The 10,115-nt window shown below is 47.8% G+C and overlaps 5 protein-coding genes across 5 annotated transcripts; 3 read left to right on the top strand and 2 right to left on the bottom strand.

Moving 5' to 3' along the window:
- Window positions 1–211: 211 nt before the first annotated feature.
- On the top strand, window positions 212–1,127 carry BDW43DRAFT_278157 (DASH complex subunit DAD3 family protein). Its single transcript, XM_032042133.1, has 2 exons — window positions 212–586; window positions 731–1,127. The coding sequence occupies exons 1-2, from the start codon at window positions 449–451 to the stop codon at window positions 986–988; spliced, it is 396 nt and encodes a 131-aa protein (XP_031899813.1). The 5' UTR covers window positions 212–448; the 3' UTR covers window positions 989–1,127.
- On the bottom strand, window positions 1,128–2,875 carry BDW43DRAFT_278155 (mitochondrial 37S ribosomal protein uS5m). Its single transcript, XM_032042132.1, has 2 exons — window positions 1,726–2,875; window positions 1,128–1,672 (listed from the first exon to the last, which is right to left on the bottom strand). The coding sequence occupies exons 1-2, from the start codon at window positions 2,744–2,746 to the stop codon at window positions 1,455–1,457; spliced, it is 1,239 nt and encodes a 412-aa protein (XP_031899812.1). The 5' UTR covers window positions 2,747–2,875; the 3' UTR covers window positions 1,128–1,454.
- A 116-nt stretch (window positions 2,876–2,991) lies between these two features.
- Window positions 2,992–4,915, top strand: BDW43DRAFT_278153 (tRNA (uracil(54)-C(5))-methyltransferase). Its single transcript, XM_032042131.1, has one exon. It carries the CDS (start codon window positions 3,056–3,058, stop codon window positions 4,790–4,792), a length of 1,737 nt encoding a protein of 578 aa, XP_031899811.1. The 5' UTR covers window positions 2,992–3,055; the 3' UTR covers window positions 4,793–4,915.
- A 136-nt stretch (window positions 4,916–5,051) lies between these two features.
- BDW43DRAFT_278150 (acyl-CoA dehydrogenase NM domain-like protein) lies at window positions 5,052–7,764 on the top strand. The gene is made up of 7 exons (XM_032042130.1): window positions 5,052–5,287; window positions 5,351–5,752; window positions 5,804–6,002; window positions 6,064–6,183; window positions 6,235–6,384; window positions 6,444–7,015; window positions 7,065–7,764. The coding sequence occupies exons 2-7, from the start codon at window positions 5,629–5,631 to the stop codon at window positions 7,574–7,576; spliced, it is 1,677 nt and encodes a 558-aa protein (XP_031899810.1). The 5' UTR covers window positions 5,052–5,287; window positions 5,351–5,628; the 3' UTR covers window positions 7,577–7,764.
- On the bottom strand, window positions 7,761–9,874 carry BDW43DRAFT_278142 (actin-related protein 3). The gene is made up of 4 exons (XM_032042129.1): window positions 9,608–9,874; window positions 9,507–9,529; window positions 9,084–9,427; window positions 7,761–8,995 (listed from the first exon to the last, which is right to left on the bottom strand). The coding sequence occupies exons 1-4, from the start codon at window positions 9,640–9,642 to the stop codon at window positions 8,096–8,098; spliced, it is 1,302 nt and encodes a 433-aa protein (XP_031899809.1). The 5' UTR covers window positions 9,643–9,874; the 3' UTR covers window positions 7,761–8,095.
- Window positions 9,875–10,115: the final 241 nt, after the last annotated feature.

The raw sequence follows: 10,115 nt of genomic DNA, 5'->3' as shown, positions 1-10,115 counted from the left end.
GTGTTGTTGAGATATAGAGCATTGGAATTTGCCATTTTGTATGGAATACAGAGGTGCCGGCTCGGTGGTGATGCCGACTCGGTGGTTGAAAACGTACTTACAATGTTATACTTAATCCGTTATACACGTGATCAAATCTGACTAAGCAGACCTTTTGTGACACACCACCTAAAAAAGGAACCCAGCTGACCTGCAACCACAGTCGCCGCCTGCTTGATTGGGCTCACCTCTCCATACATAGCGGGCCCTTAACAGTTCCGTCAGCAGTGGATCGGATTAAATGATTGATTTGATACGAAGTAGAAAACAAAACAAATAAGTCAACCACGGTGGACCACCCAAACCACCTACACAACAGTGACCACTGGCTCTGGGACACTCGCATAATATACCCCATTTCATCCTAGCCCAAAAGAATCACAGCACTAAACCATCTATCTACACATCCATGTCCACGCCAATGTCTGATGACTCTCCGGCGCAAGAATCCGAGAACCCTCTCCTGCGCGCCTCGAACCCATTGGTCTCTGATCTTGAACAAGAAGTTCTAGATGAATACTCTCGGTTGTTGGGCAATGTGAACAAGGTATGTAGTTGCCTTGGCTTCCCAAACTTATCGACCTATCCTGTTATATTCGCTATACCCCGCCCATCCTATCAATACTCGTCGTTCCGTATCAGTTCTCGAGAATGCTAGAAATTAACTCATACTAACGTGATTTATTTCCAGCTATCTGAGAAACTCGCCGATCTCTCTGGTGATCCCTCGTCTCTCACTCTCGACGGCCTCCGACTCCTCGAAAGGAAGACTGCGACGGTCTGCACGCTTCTCAAAGCGAGTGTGTACAGTATTGTACTCCAACAGCAGATCTTTAATGAGAATGAGGAGCAGCAACAGATGGAGCAACAAGGCAACCCTATGCAATATCATGATCAGGGATATGATTTTCAGGATGAGGATGTGAGTTTTGATGGGCGGTATACTTGATCTTCGTTCACCTTATGGGTGTGGGTCGGGTTTTTGTGAATATTAAATTTGCATATATGGGTGTGGGCGATGGGTATACCCCTTTGTTTTATGTGGGTTTTCATTGGTGTGGTGTTGGGATTAAAGATGGGTATTTACGGAATCTGGTACTGGATCGATATGATATAGCATGACACTAGCCTTGCAGATACAAATACATGTCAGGGTACAGTCAAAACAAAGGGTAAAGACGAAAGAAAAAAGAAAAGAAAAAGAAAGATTATATACATCGCCATAACGCAAAGAAGCGTGCATTATATGCCGCAAACAATGCTCATATTCGTACAGTCTATTCTATGCGAAATGATGACTGTCGGTATGTCTGGATAGCATAGGCTTATTATCCATAGACGCACCAGAACCCACTTTAATACCCGGAAATGATATACTCAGCCAAAGAAAATAACATCGTTTTGATAGACGCCGACTAGGCTCTTCCTGAGTAGTAGACCTTACGAACATCGACTATCTTCTTGCCACGCGCACGGGCAATATCTTCTGGGTTGCGTTGGCTCATAATGGCTTCATAGGCTGCTTTAACAGTGTTCATGGGATTCCTCGAACGACCAACACGAGCAGCGAGGTCGTGAATACCAGCTGCACGGCACATCTCGAAGATCAAATGCTGACAACGGAGTCCGAATCCTATGCACAGTTAGTAGCTGAAACTAGTCGTTCATAATCGAGCGTATGCATACCTGGCGGACGGGTCATCAACTTCAATTCGACTGCTCCCACCTTGCCCTTAACATCACCAAAGATGGTGCGATTCTCGTACCGAGGGATGGGTTGCATGTTTCTGATGGCTCGGTATTTGGATTGTGTGATGGCATCGGCAGACTCCTCTGACTTGGCTTCACCGATTCCCAGGAGGCCATTGCCGTTGCCAGCGATGGAAAGACAATACATACGACGGACCTTACCCAGACGAGTTTGGTTGACGACCGAGTGCGAGACAAGAGTCTTTGTCGCCAGCCCCCTGATAAATGCTTGGGAATAGCCTGTCGACTGGAGAAGTCTCTTCAGCGCGTCAGTCACCTCCTCAGAATCTGGGCCCTGTAACGACTCCTGGGTCTCGAAAGGTTGCCATGCTTTATTGTCCTCCGTCAGAGACTCCCCCGGGCCAAAGAGATCGGGCACTAGAGTACTGTGAGGATTCAGCTCATTTTCCTCCTTTCCCAGCGTGACTCGCGTGGACTCGGTAAACCGTGCCCAGTCCTCCGCGGAGATCTGCTTCTCACTGGCAAAAAAGTGGGCATAGTCTTCGATGAAATCATCATCGCTTTTCAGGGTCACGTTATAGTCGGAGTTGGATTTGGGGGCCCGGATATGCTTGTCCACGCCAGGTTCAATTGTCGAAAAATCATCCAGGTAATGAAGCTTCATCGGATCCTGACGGATAGCGAACTGCTCTGCCATATCATGGGGATCAATTGCCGCCTCACCGGCCTCAATTGCGGCCAGTTGCTCAGGAGTGTATTCTTCCTTCAGGCTTGTCTTTTCCTCTTCCGTGTACGGCTTGAAGTGTCTGGGTTTCAGATCCCGCGTAATCTCGTCCAAAGTCTTCCCATCTCGAGCCTGTAAGTTGGAGAATTTCGGCGTACGGTTTGCGAACTGCGTCAGGGAAGGGTGGAATTGTCGACTAGGCACGCGAGTGCCCGCGGAGACACTCCGAGAGAAGCTGCAAAACACACATCGTGCCGGCCTTGCGAAGCTCATGTTGAAAGATTGAAGCTCTCTGGCCAGCAGAGGCCACTTGAGAACTAATCCGGGGAGAGTAAAGGAACTGGGGCAAGTGGGATCGACCGCGGTGCGAAGGGTGGACGGAGACTTGGATGGTTGAAGAAGTGAAGGACTGAAAGCCGGTGAAATTCTCAGCGGAGCGGTTCAACCAATTGCCGCTCACCTTTTCTTGGTCACTCATCTCGTCCCTCCAGAATTTCGGCCAATTTTCACGTTCTATTCTTTCGCAACAATTTTTCTGGTTTTTTATGTTTTTTTTTCCCTTTACGATTTTATTTATTATATATGTTCACATTTAGGGCGGGTTTCTCCCTATCGCGAAAACACTACTCTTCAATTCTTTCTTTGCGGACTGGACATCTCGTCCACTCTAACACTCTTTTGTCCCACTGTCCATACCCCATTGCGCAGTTTTCCTCAACCACAATGCAGAACTCTCCCAAGAAACCAGATCAGAGTATGAAGCGGCGCAAGAAGGGCAAGGCCGATCGAGAAAATAGCAGTGGGTTTGATGAAGTCCTTCAAGCCGATATCGACCAGCTGCTACGAAAGCATAAGCCTGAGAGCGAAGTTGGTATAGAAGATGCTTCCACCCCGCCACCTTCTTCTCTACCGGAGACTTTCACTGAGATTGAGGTCAAGGTCGCTCAGCTATCATCAACTGGCGATGGCCTCGCGCTGTCTGAGAATGCGAATCATGTCTACGTCGTTCCCTTTACAGTCCCCGGCGACAAGGCCTTGGTCAAAGTTGTGCGCCATTTTCCTACCTTATCCTATAGCTTGACAGATTTTATCAAGACGGTTGAAGCAGGTCCTCAGCGAAAGGATTCTGCGATAGGATGCCAGTATTTCGGCAAATGTTCTGGCTGCCAGCTGCAAATGATGTCCTATGAAGATCAGCTGGCTCATAAGAAGCGCATTGTGGAAAAGGCTTACGCCAACTTCTCCGGCTTGATTCCGGAGTTAATACCCGCTATTGGCGACACTTTCCCCTCTCCTTTGCAGTACGGTTATCGCACAAAGTTGACGCCACATTTTGCGGGCCCCAGTGGAAATAGAAGGAGTAAGAACGGCCCTAGAGAACCTCATACCGAGGTGCCACCTATCGGATTTACATATAAGAATCAGCGCCGGGACTTGGATATTGAAGACTGTCCTTTGGGCACCGATATTGTTCGAAAAGGCCTCAAAAGTGAGAGAAAGAAGGTTGCGGAAAATATTGGAAAATACAAAAAAGGAGCCACGATTCTGCTGCGGGAATCCACTGCGCGGATTCCGAAAGATGGGGTGGATGCTGGTTCGACAATAAAGAACCGCGATATTGAAACTGGGGAGGACTCAGGTGATGTGATACAGATCGAGCGTGAGAAGTACACCGAAGAGAAACGGTGTGTGACGGATCCCAATGGGACATCAGTCGAATACATCGATGATTATTTTTTCAGCAACAAAGCCGGCGCTTTCTTCCAGAACAACAATTCCATCCTCTCTGGCTTTACAGAATACATCCGCCAGCTTGCACTACCAGAGAACAATCAACAAGATCCCAAGCCCATTAAATATCTCCTGGATGCCTATTCCGGTTCCGGTCTTTTCACAATCACACTCTCGCCACTCTTCAGGTCAAGCCTCGGTGTGGATGTAGCCGGAGATTCTATTGCCTCCGCGCGTGAGAATGCGCGCGCCAACTCCCTTCCAAATACCGGCTTTGCCGCGGCGGATGCCGCCACACTTTTCAAGGACGTACCTTATCCTCCCGACCAGACACTTCTCGTGATTGACCCGCCCCGCAAGGGGTGCAGTGATGACTTCCTCAGTCAACTTCTGACTTTTGGGCCTCGCCGCGTCGTCTACGTGAGTTGCAATGTACATACACAGGCGCGGGACGTAGCGGTTATGGTCCAGGGTGACGCGGAGAAGAACATCCGTTATGAGATTGAGAGTATCAGAGGCTTTGACTTCTTCCCTCAAACAGGTCACGTAGAAGGCGTGGCAATTCTAAACAAGTCCACATTCCGATGAATGAATGCGCAAAATTCAAAACCTTTGCTATACAACAACTTTGGATACAATATTTGGTCTTCAGCGCGTTGGCTACAATACAAAGGAATATAGAATAGACATTAATTGACGATTCTTTCCTTACATGGATAACCCTGTCGAGAAGCAAAAGTAGTGTTCTTAAACTTTCGTTATGGGGTGATGTATTCTAACCTACCTCTTAACCGATTGCTACGTTGTGAATAGTCGTTCAGGGGTCACATGGTGTATTACTAAAGCTGAAGATGTTCAGCAGCATTTTTCGTCAACACTTCATTCACTTGTATTATGCCTTCTACCCTTGTGTTCTGCAATTGTCAACGGTCTGGATTACAAGGTGTCACACGCACAATCTACAAAGACATTAATCGTAACAATCATTACAAAAGGACGTTTCAGCTTTCATCGAGTGCATCAGAACGCCATAAGTTGCTGGCATCCAATCCCTGGACCTATTGCAAAGCGCCTACACTACAGATAAGTCCAGTATGACATGGATGAGAGAGCCCACAGAGCTAATTAAAGTGGGGGATGACTTAAACATAGATCAATATCCTGCTTTCCTGCTTGCGGCGCTGACTAGCACTAACCAGGCAATATACTTTCCAGAGCAGGTTCTTCAGCCTGAATAGTCTCATCTGCTGCCGGGCTGCTGGAACAGGTTCTACGATCATACTCATGGCTCTACGTCATCCTAGCTATTCTCTATTCTTTCATTTATATACGTTTTCAGGTCTCGTTGTCCACGGAATGCTCTTTAAATCCGTTCGGCGTATAATGTTCCCTGTTAGAAAGATCGAACAGATCAATCAATCAAAATGTCTTCAGCAGCTTCCTGGTTACTCGAGTCAGATTTATTCAAGCCGATTCCCGAGCATCTAACGAACGATGAAAGGATCAACGTCAGTTATCACCGCGCTGGTGCGGTTGCCAAGGCATATGGTACGGTTCGTCAGACAGGACTGGCTTAAGAACTCACACATATAGATATAGGTTTGGAGACCACAGATATCCTTAACTTGACGCCAAAGTTTTGGCAAATCCACCAAGATATGCTTCTTTCTGTCGATTTTGCAGCTTTTATTTTGGTGTCAACCCAGTATAATGTTGCTGGTGCAACGCTTGCTACGTTCGTTGCAGATCAACCTGAGTATCAGCCACTCTTGGATCGAGTACTAAGATTTGACGTTTCGTAAGCTCTTGAAGCCCTAGTGGACCAGCATTATGTAGATATGGCTGACTTTACCTAATGGAATTCAATTCATGCTCACTGAGGTCGGACATGGGTTAGATGCTCGGAATCTAGAGACGATCGCGACGTTGCTTCCCGATGGCAGTTTTGATCTACATACACCAAGCACAAATGCAGCAAAGTAGGATAAACTAATTCTACATTCCTAGTCCTCTATAGCTGACTAGATCAGATTCGCAACTCCAAACTCGCCAAGAAAAGGATTTCCTCGAGTTGCTCTCGTGTTTGCCCGGCTTCTTGTCTCTACTAATGACTGGGGTGTGAAGCCATTCGTTGTCTGGCTTAACGATGGAAAACAGATGTACGAAGGAATCACTGCCAAGTATACACATCCCACGAGAGCCAGTGTTGGAAAGACCTATAGAGACTAAAGCCTTACAGGTTACTCCCTAGGCGAGCAGGATCAAAACCCTTAGACCATACCATCACAGCATTTACACATGTCCGTTTACCCAGATCAGCGCTTCTGGGACCACTAAAGAAGCCAGGAAATGTACGAGAAAACTTCCTATCAATGATCCAACGTGCTAGCGTTGGCGCTCTAGCATTCACTACGGCTCTTATCCCAGCGATGAAAAGGGCAGTTTTCATAGCTGGGAAATACAGCCTTCGCCGTCAAATTCTGGGACAAAACAATATGCCCCTTCCTATCATCTCATTCCGCACTCAACAGCTCCCTATACTACACGCCTTGGCGCAGATAGCAGTCTTCGAGGCATACGCACACGACAGCATCGAACAATTCAGGGGGTCTTCCAGTACACCAGCCGTTCAACGAGGCATTAGCGCGACATTTAAAGCAGTGCTATGCCAGGCATCTCAGCCTATGTTTCATGCCTTGTCCGAACGTTGCGGTGCTCAGGGCTTATGGAAGTATAACCATATCATCGAATCGCAGTTAGAGACGCGCGCGGTTTCAATTATGGAAGGAGATACGCTGGCTCTTAGCATTAGTATGACTCCCAGTCTTTTCTACTTCACTCCATCTCATAAAAGAAATAGGACTCGGCATCGAGCTCCTCCTCAACCGATACGAGCTGCCACCCCCAGTCAACCCAGGATGTCTCCTAGCCCGGCACGAGAAAGGTCTCTTCGACGAGTGCCGCTCAATGCTCGAAGGGCTAAAAGAAGGCCATCGAAGTGCCGAGTTCAATTCGTTGATTTTACCAAGATGCCCGGTCCTTGCAGAAGCCATTGGACATCGAAGGGCCTACGAAGCCGCTGTGAAAGCAGGCATCGATTCGGATTTGTTAGCGCTATATGAGATTCATACGGTATTGCTAGACCCAAGTTGGTACACCCAACATACGGATCTCACTCGTGAATATTTATTTCGGACAGAAGCTAGGCTTTTAGATGCCCTGTTGCCTCAGTTGGATAAGTTGCTGGATGAGACTGGTGCCGGACCCTATTGTACAGCCCCTATCTTATCACAAGCTTCGTGGGATGCCTTTGTTGGTGGGTTAGAGACACCTGATGGGGTGGGTATGAGTAAGGATAGGGCTAGGCTTTGACCAGATATTTTTTGAATTTTGAGCGGTAGAGTATCATATGCTTGTTTTGGTATAAATTGATATATTCCAGGTTTAGCTGCTACTTGTGCTCCTCTTAGTTGTGATTAAATTTTGTACGTTACAGTGTGAAGGTCTCATCACTCTTTGTTTTGGTGCTTGCATACCTTTTTGCATATTTTCTCCAAACTCCATTGCTATTAAGTTGGCGGTAGTTCGATGTATAGTCTTGACTGTGGTGGGTACAAGTAGGTACCAGGAAATGATAGGCCTTGGAACGTTTTGATCACTCTCTGTTCCTATAGGAGCATCCAAAAGAGGAGGCCGCTCATGAGACTCTAGTGCATATATACATACATACATTGAGCGGGAGTATTCAGGTTAGGTCTTTTCCTTCTGATCTACCCAACTACATGAAAACGCGCAGCGTCAGATTGAAGAGGGCTGCGAATCATCGTAAAAGAAAGAAAAATATTGACAAAAAGCTAATGAACACACTGACTGACAACTAAGCTCCTCTATTTACGTGCTGCCCGGGCCTCCGAGAAGGGCAAATCTCCGGACAATGCTGGGGCCTATCTCATCGTACTCTGCCTTGGTGTGGCAGTAGCTGCGGAATTCCGGTGTCTGACCCAGCAAGCTACCTCCAAACCATGGCCCATGCCGCTGCCTCTTGTGCGTCACAACAGCCACATCCAATCCACCACTCTTGGCGCCACCGCTGCGGGCCTCGGACGCACGAATGCGAGCATCGACTAGATGCCGGATGTCACGCTGCAAACGCCGACCAAAGTCCTTGTATAGCGTGGATCCTCCAGACAAAACAATATTCTTATAAAGACCTCTCCGGACATCGATAGGGGAAGACTGGATGACACCGTCAACGACGTTCGGCAGCGGAGTCAGAAAGTCCGAAGAATAGATTTCAGGGTTGAAGAAGATCTCAGGAGCAAGGAAACGTTCATATCCGACATCGATATTCACCGAACGGCCATTAGGCGAGGTGACAGTATGCTTGAGGAAGCGGTCGGGCTCACGATCATAGCGAGCAAATTCCTTGACGATGTCCGGGCACACGTAACAATATTCCTCCTTGACCTTCTCTGCTGTCTTCAAACTGCTATCCGGCTCGCCTCGGTCACGAAGCAAGCTTTGTACGAAATACGTGATATCTCGACCGGCAATGGGTATACTTTTGATGGAGGACCCGATGACGTAGCCTTCCGCGACGGGAATGACATGGGTGACACCGTCACCTGAATCAATGACAGTTCCTGTGAGGGATCGATCGGTCACTTTAGAAGACGTCCATGAGGCGGCGAGTGCAAGCACGGCTTGAACTGCAATGTAAAGACCGGCGCAATTGAACGACTCGAACATGATCTCCGCAGTGTTCTCACGGTTCTCGGGAGGGTTCAGGGGCTATGCAGTTAGGACACATTAGCAAAAATGCTATTCCACCCATAGCAAACAGCAACCGTGGGGAAACCAGATGAATCAAATGCCTTACAGGTTCAGTAAGTAAGAAGTAATGGTCCTCTGGCTCGACGCGCAAGTACTTAAAAATTGAGTTCGACCAGAACCGTTCCATATGATCCCAGTTCTCAATCTGACCGTGCCGGATGGGATAGTTAATGCCATATCCGGGACCATTGGCAGCAGCTAGAGCTTCATCACCGATGAAGAAATCCAGGTCTTCTGTACCACGTTTCGCAGACAAGTGCGAGCTCGCCCCACCACCTGCAGATAAGAATCCGGGCTTGTTCGCAACAGGAGGCTTAGTGGCTCCAGTACCAGCTTTGGTAGCAATTGCGGTGGGAAAGACAAACGAAGGCGAGTCGTTACCGGCGAAACCTGATTACTTGTCAGCCTAGAGCTCAGCCTGAAGCTCGGTTGGGCGGTTTAGGGTAGTGATAAGGATCAGTCGACGCACCAAGTTTAGAATATCCAGTACCGCTACACGATACCACTCAGAGTTAGTTATCTTCGTTATTTGCGGAGGGGGAAGAGGTCTGTCGGTGTAGAGCAACATACTTGTCCATGACAACGGCTGGGGTTTGGGATGCCATGACGGATAGCTGGAGCGCACACGTCCACAGTTCCCCTTTCTCCCAAGTCGCGATTAGGACAACCTGCAACCAGACTGGTTGGCAATAATTGAGGAAATTAGAAAGAAAACAATAGAACGGGGAATGAAGTAAAGTGGGTACTAGGAATAGGGAGAGACGGTCGTTGGAATAGCGGAGGAGGGGAGGACGGAGGAGGCGGGCAGCCGGTATGTACCAATAAGTTAGTTGGGTTAGACTCTTAGCGTTACTTTACGGTATGATACGAGTACGTGGATAAATAGGATGGATACCTGAGATTCATGACATCCGTTTATGCCAAGCCAAAGTCATGTGCTCTCCGATATCTATGAGTTTGCTTGACCATTTTTAGTAGTTATTGATATTCTCTTATACTGACAGACATACATACTACAAACTACTTCTCGAAATTGCCATGGTTCTTCTGCACTCTCCCCTTCCTACATGAGGATTCA

The sequence above is a fragment of the Aspergillus alliaceus genome (assembly GCF_009176365.1).
Source record: "Aspergillus alliaceus strain CBS 536.65 unplaced genomic scaffold BDW43scaffold_25, whole genome shotgun sequence".
In the NCBI taxonomy this organism is placed as follows: domain Eukaryota; kingdom Fungi; phylum Ascomycota; class Eurotiomycetes; order Eurotiales; family Aspergillaceae; genus Aspergillus; species Aspergillus alliaceus.
This window is presented reverse-complemented; position numbering and strand designations above follow the sequence as displayed.

Bases quoted from the DNA above. Each gene is read 5' to 3' on its own strand.
- BDW43DRAFT_278157 (XM_032042133.1), top strand. From the start codon at position 449: ATGTCCACGCCAATGTCTGATGACTCTCCGGCGCAAGAATCCGAGAAC. The intron at 587-730 runs GTATGTAGTTGC...ATTTATTTCCAG, and splicing joins TGTTGGGCAATGTGAACAAG to CTATCTGAGAAACTCGCCGA.
- BDW43DRAFT_278155 (XM_032042132.1), bottom strand. From the start codon at position 2,746: ATGAGCTTCGCAAGGCCGGCACGATGTGTGTTTTGCAGCTTCTCTCGG. The intron at 1,673-1,725 runs GTATGCATACGC...AACTGTGCATAG, and splicing joins GTTGATGACCCGTCCGCCAG to GATTCGGACTCCGTTGTCAG.
- BDW43DRAFT_278153 (XM_032042131.1), top strand. From the start codon at position 3,056: ATGTTCACATTTAGGGCGGGTTTCTCCCTATCGCGAAAACACTACTCT.
- BDW43DRAFT_278150 (XM_032042130.1), top strand. From the start codon at position 5,629: ATGTCTTCAGCAGCTTCCTGGTTACTCGAGTCAGATTTATTCAAGCCG. The intron at 5,753-5,803 runs GTACGGTTCGTC...ATATAGATATAG, and splicing joins TGCGGTTGCCAAGGCATATG to GTTTGGAGACCACAGATATC. The intron at 6,385-6,443 runs GTATACACATCC...AAAGCCTTACAG, and splicing joins TACGAAGGAATCACTGCCAA to GTTACTCCCTAGGCGAGCAG.
- BDW43DRAFT_278142 (XM_032042129.1), bottom strand. From the start codon at position 9,642: ATGGCATCCCAAACCCCAGCCGTTGTCATGGACAA. The intron at 9,530-9,607 runs GTATGTTGCTCT...GGTATCGTGTAG, and splicing joins CCAGCCGTTGTCATGGACAA to CGGTACTGGATATTCTAAAC. The intron at 9,428-9,506 runs GTGCGTCGACTG...ACAAGTAATCAG, and splicing joins TACTGGATATTCTAAACTTG to GTTTCGCCGGTAACGACTCG.